General features: G+C 37.5%; 1 protein-coding gene across 5 annotated transcripts in view; it reads left to right on the top strand.

The window, feature by feature from the left end:
* Nucleotides 1-16,040, top strand: part of EDAR (ectodysplasin A receptor) — a 176,053-nt gene extending 160,013 nt beyond the window's left edge. For all 5 annotated transcript variants that reach the window (XM_089693332.1, XM_089693334.1, XM_089693331.1 and 2 more), the window contains exons 10-12: nt 558-717; nt 6,053-6,113; nt 13,574-16,040. In XM_089693332.1, the coding sequence (XP_089549458.1) occupies nt 558-717; nt 6,053-6,113; nt 13,574-13,908 (556 nt within the window). In that variant the 3' untranslated portion in view covers nt 13,909-16,040. The remainder of the gene's footprint in view (nt 1-557; nt 718-6,052; nt 6,114-13,573) is intronic.
* Nucleotides 16,041-16,287: the final 247 nt, after the last annotated feature.

Here is a 16,287-nt window from a genome sequence, read left to right as displayed (position 1 = left end):
AGCTATTGACTCTGCAGACAGTTGGAGACTTCTGTGCACGGTGACCCTGCTCTGTTATTTTACAGGGCCTACCACTTGGTGGCTGAGTTGCTGTTGTTCCCAGTTGCTTCCACTTTGTTATAATACCACTAACAGTTGACCATGGAATATTTAGTAGCAAGGAAATTTCACGGATGGACTTCTTTCACAGGTGACAACCTATCACGGCACCACGCTTGGAGTCACTGAGCTCCTGAGAGCGACCCATTCTCTCACAAATGTTTGTAGAAACAGTCTACATGCCTAGGTGCTTGATTTTATACACCTGTGACCATGGAGGTGATTGGAACACCTGAATCCACTTGGAGGGGTGTCCCATATATATACTATATATATATATATATATATATATATATATATATATATATACACACACACACACACACACACACATACATACATAAACACACACACATAACTATCATTATGGGGTTTTTTTACGTTAAAAAAAAACTGTTTTTAAATTTAAAAAATGTGTATACATTGGCAATAATTGGTGTTGTTCTATCCCCTCCCAGTGAAAATGATGCTTCTTCTGAGAATGAGCATCTGCTAAGCCGCAGTATGGACAGTGATGAAGAAGCAGCTCTTGACAAACAGGGAACACCTGATCTCTGCCTCCTGTCACTAGTTCACCTGGCAAGAGACAAGTCAACCACAAACAGCAAGCTGAATGGGGTAAGATACTAGACATGCCTGAATGCTGTCTTCTAATACCTGCAATTTTGCATATACTGATTGATGGTCAAAATCATGAGACACTTTGGAACACTGCAAACATAGTTTAGCCTCTGGTATACAGATTGGGGGGGGGGGGGGTTCTGTGCAATAGCAAATCCGTCCAGTATTAGAGCTGGGATGGGGCTGTATGCAGACTACTACCTATATTTAAAGTTTATCCATACATTTTGAGACATATAATAAAAGGAGATGATAGACCTGCCTGCAGCCCTTTGAAAATTGCTCAATCTGCCACAATTTATGTAGCTGCATCAAGCAACATTATGGGGTTGATTTACTAAAGGTAAATACACTGTGCAGCTGCTTTAGATCCGAGGGGAAGCTCTGAAATGAGGTGAAGCTCTGCTGATTTCTTTCATCCAATCATCTGCAAGCAAAAATACAGTTTTTTTTTATTTTTCTTGCATGTTCCCCTCAGATTTAGAGCAACTGCACTTTTAGTGCACTTGCAGTGCACAGCCTATTTGACTTTAGTAAATCAACCCCACTGTGTGTGCTTATTCTCATTTATTTTTTTAAGTCTTGAGCAGAAATTGACATGTTGCTTGCCAATGTTAGGAAGGGCAAGGTTAATCTAAACATAGCTTAAAGCAGTTGTAAAATCAATTTCTTAAAATTAAAACAAAAAAGAGGTTTGTATTTGTATCTCAATTATTCCTAGTCTACGCTTATTAATCTGAATGATTATAAAGTTTGTAAATGTATTTTGTGAAGATCCCCACACATTTTCTTCCTTGAATTCTGTGACATGTAGTCACTATGCCCTGTGAGTAGGCACTGCTGTGTGACACATTTCACAGAGCCTGCCTTCTGAACTACAGAGGTGAGGAGAAGAGTAGAGTCAGTACAGGAATCACTGATTGCAGGCATCAAGTACCATGGGACATGTAGTCCTTAGAAAATGAAATAAAAAAGCAGAGGAGAAGCTTCAAAGCATGCAGGGAATCCAGGAAGTTGAGGAAAGAGATGGCCAGCAGACACACAACTTGAAAGGAGATTTTTCGACTAAGCTTATATTGGATTCTCAAAATTAACTATTGTATGTGTTGCTATTTCAATATTGATGTTATAAAAAGAAAGTGTATGCTGTAACCATAGAACTTCTAAATCATCTGTCTGGTTTATGCACGCTGTAAGCACTTGCATTGTTGGCAATTAACTTACCCAGAAGTATCTCAACCACTGTCTTGTAAACTATTTAGCCTAATTGAATTTAAGTGTTATTACCAAGAATATCCAGAATAGAACAATCCTCTTTGTTGATACATCACAACTGGAAATTACCCAAACCCATAACACTCAAAACCCTGCACAGATGCCTGTCTTGTTTTCCTAAGCAGAGTAAATTCTTATTGTAACAATTAGTCACTTGTACTGAACCTTTGAAATGGTATTGCTACCGAATCTTGCAAGAGAAAGAAGACAGTGTATAATGCTTAATAGTTGGCCCTCAATTTGTTTTTAAAGTTACCTTATTGCTTAGCTTCACAAAGAAAAACATTGCAGTGGGTACATAAAAGTACATATGAATTGCTCTGGTAATGGCTAACAGTGTGTTTTAGAGACAGAAATGTATAAGGTAATGTTTCACTCACTTTATTCCTATTTGTTTACAGCAGTCTTTCTCAACCTTTTTATGCTCAAGGAACCCTTGAAACAATTTTCAAGCCTCGATAAACCTTTGAAATAATTTTTGTGATCTACAACTCATGGGATGTTAGTGTACTCAGTGAGTTGTAGATATAAAATAAATAGAAGCATAAATAATAAAAAACCATGGGATAAACTGCTGATACACTTTCACACTTTCACACAACATGTATTCTGGCTCCCATCAGTCTTAAATTTTTTAATTTGAATGTGACTGCAAGCCAGGGTTACAAGAATTGAAGAAGGAAAGTGGTATTGTGACAGAAATGAGCACAGCAAAGAAAGAAAAAAGAGTAATAAGAAAGCAGAATAGAAATAAAATGAGAGGAAAGTGACTGGCTTGTGACTGTCCAGGGGTACTCCCTGTTTTGAAGGGACAGTGTAGGCAGAAGAAGAGGGGGAGAGGTGTGGTTGTATGTCAAAAGTGATTTGTTTGTGAACACGAGGGAAGATATTACTAATGGGGCATTGGAAGGGGTAGAATCCTTGTGGCTGGAACTTCAAGAGGATGAAACAAAAGAGAAATTAATAGTGGGGTTATGCTACAGGCCTCCTACCCTAAAGGATCAAAAGGAGACCAATCTCCTTTCACAGTTAGAAATGGTTTAAAGGCAGGGCAATGCAGTCATCATGGAGGACTTTAACTATCCAGATATTGATTAGGAAGATGAAACTGCTCACTCTTCTAAGGCTCGATATTTCTTAAATGCCTTTCAGGACACTTATGTGTCATTTGGTAGATACTCTAACTAGAAACAAGGCTCTGCTTGACCTACTAATTACGAACAATCCAGAGCTGATAGTAGATGTGGAAGTAAGGGATAATTTAGGAAACAATGATCACAAGACAAATACATTCACTGTAAGGCACAGGAAGAGCAGACAAGAGGGTAGGACAAGTACATTAAATTTCAAGAGAACCAACTTTACCAAACTATGCTCCATATTTCATTATTATTATACATGATTTATATAGTGCCAACAGTTTGCACAGCTCATTATATTATAAAGGCAGACTGTACATTTACAATACAAAAAAAAAAACAGGAGGTCTTGTTCATAACAGCTTACAATCTAATAACTTCATGACATTTAATGGGAAGATATTCTAGAAACCAGAAACAAGGAGGAAAAGTGTTAGAGATTTAAGAACATTTTAGGTAATGGCATTAGCGTGTGTATTCCAAGAGGCAACAAATATAAAATAACTAAGGCTAAACCTGGGAGGCTAAATGCAAGTTTTAAAAAGGCACATTAAAGAAAAAAAACTGTATATAATATAAGGCCAAGGGGACACAGTCAGCATTCCAACTCTACAAAAAATGCAATAAGAAATGCAAGAGCACGATCAGGGCAGCAAACATAGACACAAGAGACACATAGCTGACGAGAGTGAAAAGAATCCCAAAAAAGCGGGTAATGCTGCTAATTTTAAAAACTCTTAGATGGGGATCTTATTGAACACAATATTCAGGGTTATGGGAAATGGTAGAGACAGAATACTTACACACACACCCACACAGGTTAAACTGGATGGACTGATTTATTTATTCAACCTTAACAACTATGTAACTATGTAAAAAAAAAAAAGAAAGTTGTGGACAAGACAGAGGCATTGAGAGAAAGGGCAAATAATATGATAACTCACAGAAATGAGGAAGACTCAGATCTAAAGGATTGCCAAAAACCTGGAAGCCCGCATAAATTTAAGAATGGAGGATGGATGGATGATTAATATGTTCACCCTCCATTCATAGATTGTGTTTAATTCATAGAATGGTTGGAAAGGACAGGCATAGATGAGCACTCTTGATGAGAACCTGTAACAGCCCTTTAGTTCTACTACCACCTGCCATACTGGAAGATTTTGGCAGCAAGGGTAGGGGGGAACAAAGCTGAAGGAACATTTTGGTGAAAGGAGGACTCAATAGCACAAGGGACACATCTCACTGAAAGTCAGGAATGTGCTGTGTGCTAATTTGATTTTTTTGTTTATGTAATCTTAGGCTTTAATTGTTGAATCAGTAGATGGGGGGGGGGTGTTTTTAACCAGCTTTCTGGCTGTGCGGTTTAGAAATCCTACTAGCTACAGCCTAGGTGAATGGAAATTGCAAAGCACATACAGTGTTTAGCAACATCCAGGTACATACAGTAAAAGAGAGAAAGAGCAAAGAAAATGGGTGTGAAAAACATTTTGCCCAAACTGACCATTCAAATTTTTAAATATATATTTCCATAAAAATGTTTTAGCCTGGCCAGGACCACTCAACATTCAGATACTAATCTGTCTTCATTTGCACTGCAAACTGAAGGTGCTTTCTGCATTTGGGGAGGGGGTAGGTTTGACAGCTAGTTTCTGTTCATGGACATCATTTACTGTCTTTTTTACTTCTGGCTGTATATTTATATCAATATATTTACTAAATTGTGGTATTTTTTATGGTCATTTAATCATGTGCAAGGGAAATTCTTTATTCATGTCCCCACATATTAATGGATATTTGAGTAGAACTTCACTGGCACAAGGGAACTTTCTACTAAAAAATCAACTGCATAGTGTATTAAGAGTAATAAACCACCACATTAAATCACATGCAGCAGTTTACAGGGAACGAAAACACAGCTGAATAATGTAGAACTAACACTAATGAACTTAAGGGCTTGTTCACATTTTTATGTGCATTAAAGCATAAAAACACACCTGCGCTATTTTTTACAACTCAGAACACTGCAACACATTTGGTTACTGCATTAGCACGCATTGCCCTGCACATGTAGTACGGGGTTTAATGAGTGTTACTGTGCACACAAAGGTGTGTAGCCAGCCTTTACGTGTATGTTATCCCAGAATTTCATATTTCTGATATGTCTGTGTTAAAATATACTTGTATTAAAAAGTATCTTGTTCACTTTGTATTTCTTACTGTGTGTGAAATCCACAGTCCCCCTACTTTCCTATTTCAAACTGACCATATTAGGGCATTTGAGCACATCCATCTCAGTGTGGTCAGTTTTCTTCTTTGCAGTCTACCTGGGAGCACAGCTTGCCTGTTATCCAGTGATCAGACTTGTGCTGACACACTCCCCTGCACAGCTTTTCACTGAGGTCAGTGTACTTCAGTTTCTCTGCCTTCTGCTGACATTCCCCCCTGTACAGCTCTTTACAAGGCAAGATCATGGTGCTGCTATTTCTCTATCTCCTGCTGACATGCCCGCCTGCATTCTCCACCACCAGCTCTCTAGGCGACTTATGCAGCTAAAAATAGAGGTCATGTGATCACTTATCAAAAAAAAGAAAAACAAGGTATTTAAAATTGTTTTGCTTTATATATATTCAAACGGTTTGCTTCCCATTTATAATTTCCACTGAATGGTTTGTTTTACAAGGTAAGGGTTCACATATATTTTAGGCAAGCAAAAAAAAAATAAAAGTTAGTAATTTGTAACACCATTCCTTTTATTTTTACAAGTTACTTATACTGAAAAATAAAATGTAATGTATAGTCTTAGTTATCAATATGTAACTTTGTAAATACAGATAATGGGATTTTTGGGAGAACCAATGTTTATGTAAACATGCAATCTGGGTCATTTAATTTCTGCAATTCTTTTTTTCCACCAGATTCAAAGTCGCAGGAAAAAAATTTTAGATCTCTATGCAAACGTATGCAATGTTGCAGAAGGTGAGTATTTATTCAACATTAAATGTAATTTAAAGGTCATAAAATAAAATGAAACACAAAATATCACTCTATGAGTAGGAACTATGCAATTTTGTACTGGTGAATAATATGAACTTCTGGACTTGTAATCATTGTGAGCTGCTGTTTAAATAAAAAAATCTAAATATCAAATAATATGAGTCAAATTAAATGTTCTCACAAAAACAGTGCTTCACCCATTAAAGCTCTAACAATATACAAACTAATAAGAATATCTATAAAGCATAGCAGTATATACAGTGGGGATCGAAAGTTTGGACACCCCAGCTAAAAATTTGTATTAATGTGCATAAAGAAGCCAAGGAAAGATGGAAAAATCTCCAAAAGGCATCAAATTACAGATTAGACATTCTTATAATATGTCAACAAAAGTTAGATTTTATTTCCATCATTTACACTTTCAAAATAACAGAAAACAAAAAAATGGCGTCTGCAAAAGTTTGGGCACCCTGCAGAATTTATAGCATGCACTGCCCCCTTTGCCAAGCTGAGACCTGCCAGTGTCATGGATTGTTCTCAATCATGGTCTGGGAAGACCTTGCCCCAACAATCAGCACCATGCGTTCTTCTAAGCAGTTGTCTAGAAAACTGAAACTGAAAATAGTTGACGCTCACAAAGCTGGAGAAGGCTATAAGAAGATAGCAAAGCGTTTTCAGATGTCAATATCCTCTGTTCGGAATGTAATTAAGAAATGGCAGTCATCAGGAACAGTGGAAGTTAAAGCAAGATCTGGAAGACCAAGAAAAATATCAGACAGAACAGCTCGCAGGATTGTGAGAAAAACAATTCAAAACCCACGTTTGACTGCACGATCCCTCCAGAAAGATCTGGCAGACACTGGAGTTGTGGTACACTATTCCACTATAAAGAGATACTTGTACAAATATGGTCTTCATGGAAGGATCATCAGAAGAAAACCTCTTCTACGTCCTCACCACAAAAACCATCGTTTGAACTTTGCAAATGAACATATAGACAAGCCTGATGCATTTTGGAAACAAGTTCTGTGAACCGATAAGGTTAAAATTGAACTTTTTGGCCGGAATGAGCAAAGGTACGTTTGGAGAAGAAGGGGCACAGAATTTAATGAAAAGAACCTCTGTCCAACTGTTAAGCATGGGGTTGGATCAATCATGCTTTGGGGTTGTGTTGCAGCCAGTGGCACAGGGAACATCTCACGAGTAGAAGGAAAAATGGATTCAATAAAATTTCAGCAAATTTTGGATGGTAACTTGATGCCATCTGTGAAAAAGCTGAAGATAAAGAGAGGATGGCTTCTACAAATGGATAATGATCCTAAACACACCTCGAAATCCACGAGGGATTACATCAAGAGGCGTAAACTGAAGGTTTTGCCATGGCCTTCACAATCTCCTGACCTCAACATAATTGAAAATCTATGGATAGACCTTAAAAGAGCAGTGCGTGACAGACAGCCCAGAAATCTCAAAGAACTGGAAGACTTTTGTAAGGAAGAATGGGCAAAGATACCTCAAACAAGAATTGAAAGACTCTTGGCTGGCTACAAAAAGCGTTTACAAGCTGTGATACTTGCCAAAGGGGGCAGTACAAGATATTAACTCTGCAGGGTGCCCAAACTTTTGCAGACACCATTTTTTTATTTTCTGTTATTTTGAAAGTGTAAATGATGGAAATAAAATCTAACTTTTATTGACATATTATAAGAATGTCTAATCTGTAATTTGATGCCTTTTGGAGATTTTTCCATCTTTCCTTGGTTTCTTTATGCACATTAATACAAATTTTTAGCTGGGGTGCCCAAACTTTCGATCCCCACTGTACATCTGAAATTGGGATCATCATTAGTTAAAATAATAGCCTCTACCAGGTGTAGTAGAGTGCATATAGAAAAGTCCACCACATAAATCCTTTTCAAAAAAGTTTGTATGACAGAACTTCGATTCAAGTTGTTCCACTCCAACACCACCGTGTTTCCTGTGAGACACTCTCCCAATCAAACAACGCAATCTGGCAAAACACTAATCCTCCTCTTGATCCCGCAATCTCCTCGACCGTGAATATGATTCAATCACTCCAACTCATAAATAGAAAGCACAAACGAACCCCAAAGCATATTCCTGTCTGAATGCTTTATTAAATTACCAACTCACAAAAAATAACACTCATAATATGATAAAACATGTACGCAGATCAAATTACAATATGACAGCTTTCACCATATGGAATGGCTGACTGGCGTGTCAACGCACATGTGTGCACAGCCCGCTGCGTCACTGGGTGGAGATGTCGTCACATCCAGTGAACGTATTGGCATCACGTATGGCCACGTCCGGACGCGTTTCAGCATCACAACTTCCTCTGAGGGTGTGACCATACTAGGTGAGAGGCGGAACTTTATAGTCTGCACTTCTCAATTTTCTGCACTTCTCAATTTTGACCACTTAAATCCTATTAATTGGACTTTCCTTGCTAATTCAAGAGATTAACCTGACCTGATTAACCTGACCTCTAAATGGCTCATTTAGGTATAACCTTCCATATATCAACCACCATTATTGACTTTTTTTTTAAATTAAATTAAAAATTCATAATATATTGATCCATCCCAAATAAATTTTACATTATAACATACATGATAATCACACATTAATAATCACTTAGAAAGCAATTTATATCAATCTCAACATTCAAATCTTTAGGCTCTAAAGAGTTGGTCATAAAAATCCATTTGGTTTCCCTTTTTGATAAGTCTCTTACCCTGTTTGACCCTCCCCATGACGGGGAATTTTATCTATCCCCAAAAATTTGAAACCAGAGATTTAGGCAATTTTAGAAAGAATATAATTTATTTATGGAAAAGTTCTTCAGAAGGTACAGGGGAGGAGGATATGCATAACTCCTCTACCAGCTCTGAGGAAAATTAAGTACAGGTTAACAGTGGAGCTAATGGTCCAAATGTTGCTTTTAATACACCTAATAGACACTAGCCATTATCCCAGAACAAACCGAGACTAGATACATCTGTCGGAACAGGTTTGCAAGGGAGGCCCTGGAAAGGGGGAAGAGATAGACAGGAGGAGGTTAGGCAGAGAGGTGCCTATACCCTCCGAATACATGATAGATTTATGGTGCCCACACATAATAGATATTAACCCCTATCCAACTATAGGGGGTTCCCTAATATTATCACTCATCAAGGACCTTTTTAGGCAACTGGAGGCAGGGATGAGAAAGGGGTTGGGGCCGTCGTCCCTATATGGGGGGCCACCAATGTATTACTGACACCTCCCCCCCCAGAATTCAAAATTGGCAAGCACCTCCTTTTGGAGTGAGACAAGGCTATACAAGGGAAGAACCCCCAAGAAGGGAGGAAGAGGATGTAGGGTGGGGAGAAGGGTCCAATGTCAAAAAAATAAGGACAGACAGATTAAATGGAATCTAAAATCTTAGCAGCGTAGATCTTACACACAAGGAACTCAATATTTTAAATGTGCAATAAAATGGCCAGTTAATAAATTTCATGTTTATATAGATACACACAAATTTATAAGCAAATTGAATATGAAAAAATATTTTCTGGGGGATGGAATTAGATCACAACCCAATGAGTCCTCAGTAGGAACTAGTTTGAATAGTGGATTAAAGAATAAATCCCTATTTAATCCAGCCATTTCTTCTAACCAGCATGTTGAGGTTTTAAAAAATTTAGTACTAAGAGATCTATCAACAATAGTTCCTAGAAAAGGGATTAATCATAGACACATACAAGAAGGTATACATATTGGAGAAGAGAAAAGAGATAGTTATCCAGCCTGCTGACAAGGGCGGCGGGGTGGTGATTTCAGATAACTCCTTTTACCACACCCAGCTTACTGGGAAGTTATCAGCTCAAGAAATTTATGTGAGGTTGGACAGGGACCCTACTAAACAATATAAGGAAGAGCTTAAAGGATCAGTTGAATTTGGATATAGAACTAGAGTTGAAAAAGGAAAGGAAATATATACTTCCCAGCAGTTGCAGGATACCAACTATATCCACACTGCCTAAGACACTTAAAAATCAACTGAACCCCCTGGCTAGGCCAATAGTTAATGGCATTGAGTCAGTAACAGCAAGATTGGGGCAATATCTAGATGTCTTTTTGCAGACTAGTGTTTTACAAAATTTCTATGTATATTGAACAATAATATTAATAACAGGCTCGAATATCAATACAGTAAAGAAAAATTAAATTTTTTGGATGTAAATATTTTTAGACAGGATAATATATTGTTAACAAAGGTGTATTTCAAATCCACGGATCGTAATAGTTACCTTCCTTGGTTCAGTGGACATCATCCCATATGGTTGAATTCTGGCCCTATCATGGGTGATAAAGGATAGGTTTATAGAAAAAGATTATAAGAAAGAAAATGTACAGGCAATTATAGAAGAGGTGTTAAATATACCAAGAGAACAGTGTCTATTAGATAAGAAGGTTGATAGATCTAAAGGTAATCAACAATGGGGATTAATTTTGAATTTGCATTCACAGTATAAGGAAGTAGAAACAATTGTCAGTAAATCTTGGCATATCCTACAGATGGATAGAGTGTTGGGACCATTATTACCAACTAGATCTCTCTCTTCATTTATAGGAAAGCCTCTAGTTTTGGAGCTAGGGTGGTGAAGAAGGTTCTAGATCAACTAGCCAAACCAGGGATGTTTTGGGAGAAAAATGTTTTTTTGCTTGTCGCAGATGTACAGCTTGTAATCAAGTAAAAAACAGATTAAAAGGTATAACTAAGTTTGAATCTTCAGCCAATGGAAAGGAATTTGAAATATCTGAATTTATTATGTGTGAGACTACTCATGTGGTCTATGCTCTAGAATGCCCTTCTGGGCTTATTTACATTGGCTGCACTAAGAGACATCTTGAAAAAAAAGTGAACATCTTCATAATATTTCGATAGGGTATACATATCACAGTGTGTCTATGCATTTCAGGAAATCCCTCTGGTTTGAAATTTTAGATAAAATTCCCTCGTCATGGAGAGGGTCAAACTGGGTAAGAGACTTATCAACCAAATGGATTTTTATGTCCAACTCTTTAGCACCTAAAGGTTTGAATGTTGAGATTGACATAAATTGCTTTCTAAGTGATTATTAATGTGTGATTATCATGTATGTTATATTATAACATTTATTGGGAACGGATCAATATATTATGAATTTTTAATTAAGTTCCAAAAAGGTTTTAGTTGGATTTAATTTGATACATGTCTAGTTACCTAAATTGGAAAACTGTCAATAATGGTGGTTGATGTATGGAAGGTTATGCTATGTGTCATAGCATTTTTGCGGCGAATCCAATGTATTTTATATTTATATGCTGTACGTTGTTATACCTAAATGAGCCAATAGAGGTCAGGTTGATCTCTTGAATTAGCAAGGAAAGTCGAATTAATAGGATGCAAGTGGTTAAAATTGAGAAGTGCGGACTATAAAGTTCCACCTTTCACTTAGTCATGATGACGAACCATGTCAGGAGCGTGACCATACCTTCACCAGATCTGACGACGACTCTCCGCCCAGAAGTGACGCAGTGGGCTGTGCATGCATGTGCGGTGAAATGCCAGTCGCCATTCCATGTGGTGAAGGCTGTCATATTGTAATTTGATGTGCTTACAAGTTTTATCATATTGTGAGTGTTATTCATGGGAGTTGGTAATTTAATAAAGCATTCAGACAGGATTACGTTTTGTGCTTCGTTTGTGCTTTCTATTTATGAGTTGGAGTGATTGGATCATATTCACGGTCAAGGAGATTGAGGGATCAAGAGGAGGATTAGTGTTTTGCCAGATTGCGTTGTTTGGTTGGGAGAGTGTCTCACAGGAAACACGGTGGTGTTGGAGTGGAACAACTTGAATCAAAGTTCTGTCATAGAGACTTTTTTGAAAAGGATTTATGTGGTGGACTTTTCTATATGCACTCAACTACACCTGGTGGAGGCTATTATTTTAACTAATGATGATCCCAATTTCAGATGTATATACTGCTATGCTTTATAGATATTCCTATTAGTTTGTTTGTATATTGTTAGAGCTTTAATGGGTGAAGCGCTGTTTTTGTGAGGACATTTAATTTGACTCATATTATTTAATAATTTAAAGGTCAGCTGAAGTCACAAAAATAGAAATTCAGCCAACTAAACAATGCATTACCCTCCATTTTCATAGTCATCCTTTGTCCTGTTTCAGCAGATGTACGGCATGTCTAAGTATGATTGCACTGTCCAATAAGCACCGTTTGTCCATTCCAACCAGTGCATCCTGTACTGGTCAGACACAACTCCTCACTTCCTTAGCACTAATCATCTGAATGTGGACTTTTCTGATAAGGGGGGTGTGGCCAGGGGTGGACTGACCATTTGGAAACTCGGCACTGCCCGAGGGCCTGGGCTCAGTAGGGGGCCCCATGAGATGCCCCTGGTACCTTTTTCATAGGCTTTTTTGAGTTTGGGCAAGGACACGGGCCCCATGATCCCCTATTGCCCGGGGGCCCCATGAGTTGTCAGTCCGCCCCTGGGTGTGGCTATTACTCATCTTTGCTAGCAAAGAACACTGGAGAGGGATTGTACATTCCCTCTAATATAAAAAGGAGTCTCCAAATCTCTTACAAAAGATACAATATGAGAGTGCAAGGCTAAAAGGAGAAAAAGTGTAAGATTTCAGTTGAGCTTGAGAATCCTGCAATTTTAGCCCATATTTTGGCTTTTTTTTTACTTACCTGTCATAAATGTGTCTTTTGTATGGACAAAAACAATGTAAGATTTCAAACATTATGAGCAGTTATTTAGCGGCAAAGCTATGTGACATTGTTTTCCAATAATGTTTCTTAAACCTATTGTGTGGGCACAATCAAAGAAAGGGAATTAGCTGTCCATCATTCAAGCCACGTAATCAGTGTCTTCTAGTATATGGTCAAATGTACATGTTGATTTAATCATCAATTTTGCTTATAGATTTGACTAGAAAGTTTAATTGTATTTGTGAGTATTTCCTATTCCTTGTGCCACATGTGTATGTATTTTCTTCTAATTCAAGCTAAATCCAGATTACAATTTTTGGATTAGAATTTTTTTTTTTTTTAATGTGAAAACCATCCTGTCTCTGTCCTGCCCCATCGCTTATTACATGTTGGGGTATAGGAGTTGCCACATACAAGATGACTTTTTTTACATACTAGTGTATACTTTTAAAGCTTTGAGGAAAATTTTCTCACAAAAAGATATATAGTTTGTTTTTTTTTAATTACGGTACCTTAGGGTTATATAAAATTACCAAAGGTTTTAGTAGAGCAGAGTTCTGTAAAAGAATGAATTAACTTTGCAATGCTGTCTGCGTAAACCTTGTAATGATTATATTACTTACTATTTTTTCTTTTTCTTTTCTTCAGGTTTAAGCCCAACAGAACTGCCTTTTGATTGCCTAGAAAAGACCAGCAGGATGCTTAGCTCAACTTACAATACAGAAAAAGCAATAGTGAAAACATGGCGTCACCTTGCCGAAAGTTTTGGCCTAAAAAGGGATGAAATTGGAGGAATGACAGATGGACTTCAGCTTTTTGATCGGATTAGTACTGCAGGGTACAGCATCCCAGACCTGTTAACTAAATTAGTACAGATTGAAAGACTAGATGCTGTGGAGTCCCTTTGTGCAGATATTGTGGAGTGGGCACAATCTACACCAACAGTCACAACACCTACAGTGCCAAACACAGAAAATGTATGAATTGTAGTGAGACATATATCTTGATACCTGAACAATGTACCTTTCCTTTTGGATAAGCCACAATGCACACTTTTGGCTGGACACTGCGGATCAAAACAGTGCAAGGAAACTATGATATGTAGCGTCAAGAAGGATTGTAAGACTTTCAGAAGTATTTTATAGAAAAGAAATAGACTTTTCTATTTGTGAACCACACATGAGGATAATGGCTCTTTATGTACTTTTACATACCACTGTTCAGTGCATATATTTTGAACATGAACCTGTGACCAGATGGGCTACTTCCTCTCTGAATTCTCAACGTTTACTGGTTATCTATGGAATACAGATAGTTTGGTACAAGCTAATGTATTCTTCTGCGATAGAGAATATCAGCAATGCATATTTCAGTAATGAAAAAGGTGTGAAAATTACTTTTTGTTATATTAACTATAAATATCTAATGAAAATTATGTTGTGGTACAACCTAATTCAGGATCATCATAAGGACATCTGAAGAGGGTGCTCGGTACATTCCAAAAGCTATTTATTTATAACTTTTAATCCTTCCTGAGCCCTCTAAATCACAATATGGAACATAACATTACCACGGTGCATATATGTCTTACAGTGCAGTCCATGAAGGGCAAAACAGTAGATTCACCATCCCTTTTGGCCTCAAATGCCTTCCGTTGCACCGCTGCATCTTTGTGAATCGACTGGTAATAAAGAGAAGAAGTGCAGTCAACAAAAGTAGACCATACTGCATTTTTCCTGCATGGTGCTCATCTGGAACATGGCAAAATGCATGAAAAAATGCACTGGAATGCATTAAAAATGCCTTGGAACTCACGTCTTGAATTAAAGCATTGGGACTTATGAAAAATGCATCAGAACTCATTAAAAATTCACATGCAGTGACATATCCAGTGTGCAGAAATTGTGGTGTGAACTGGCACTAACAGTAGCGGCTGCAGGTTCTGTACAACATGTTGGAATGAAGGGCAAGTGCCGTTAGGAAAATATGAATGAAGTGTTTGTAAAGAAGGATAAAGAAATTCAGCTACAGCTATACGACAGCACATTTTTGGTTATAAGCTACTTTAGAAAGGCAAGGCCACCAAACCCAATATTTTAAAGTTGAACAAGCATGTCAGTAGCACCCCAATAACATCAGCCTTCACAAAGGACTGGATAACAGAAGAGTCTGCTGAGACCAAGCTTCACTGTGCTGTGTTTCGCCAAAAAAGGGCTTACTCATAAATCATTAAACTCTATTATTAGGCCTTTTTTAGGTTAAACATGTTAGAGGAAGACTTGGTTTGGGATGAATCTTTTGTGATCTAGTCCCGGAATAATTAAGCTTTATAAAGGTTGATGCCATTGGAGTGCAGCTGACTTGTTTGTTCACCCAAAGTGCAGAGCATTGACAAGCTCCATTGGCTGGTAAGTTGAATCTTGGGGAGTTAGGTGAAAGAATGAAACCCATGCTTCTCACATACAGTATCTTGGAGACATGGGGAATGTAGCAAAAGGATAGAGACTTTCCTGCTGCTTCGAATAAATGAGATTCTAAAGTAAGTGTGTGTGTGTGTTTGTATAATCAAATATCAAATCCTTCTCAATATACATGAATGTGTGGAAAAGCAACACTTTGATATCTGCACAAATTTCATAAATGAACTCTGCAAGATAGCCATTTATGAAAGCATATGCAATAATACAATGCAAAGAGCAATAATAGTGTGCAAGGTGCAGTAATGCACAGCAACCAATCAGCATCAGATCAGTGAAAAATGATTGGTGAGTAGTTTCTATGTACAGTATTACTGTATAGGAGTGACAGAGTATGACGGCTCAGACTAGTTATTGATATGGACAGATGAACGTGACAGACTATTATCACATCTTTTAGAAAGGATGTAGATTAAAATGTAGTGAACAATGACCAGGCTATGGAAAAGCAGCATTCATCCACTACAAATCCTGATCCCATGTATGCATCCATAATATAATGAACCCAAATGGCATTGCACAAGTACTGCAGCATAGAATTGTTTATGTTTTAATTTTGTATATATAAGTTATTATATTTTATGCTTGTGAATTTACGATTCCTAATAAAAAGGTATCAAAAAATGTTTGCAAAGTTACTTTTGCATATATTATTTGGGGGGGCGAATCTGCTGGGGTTTGATTCAACAAGGGCATGGTCAATTCTGATTAAAATTCAGTGAACCCGAACTTTCCATTAAAATCTACAGGATTGAATTCTGTTATTAGATTCTAGCCATTTTTAGTATTGATAGGCAAACTACTGTCAAAAAAGGCAGTGCTGGGACAAGGTTACTCAGTGCCCAGGGTGAGGATGCAAACTGTGCCCTCTTTCCCCCTTCCCTA

This window comes from Staurois parvus, unplaced genomic scaffold (assembly GCF_062004578.1).
Source record: "Staurois parvus isolate SC_StPar_1 unplaced genomic scaffold, SC_StPar_1.0 ptg000625l, whole genome shotgun sequence".
Classification (NCBI taxonomy): Eukaryota; Metazoa; Chordata; class Amphibia; order Anura; family Ranidae; genus Staurois; species Staurois parvus.
This window is presented reverse-complemented; position numbering and strand designations above follow the sequence as displayed.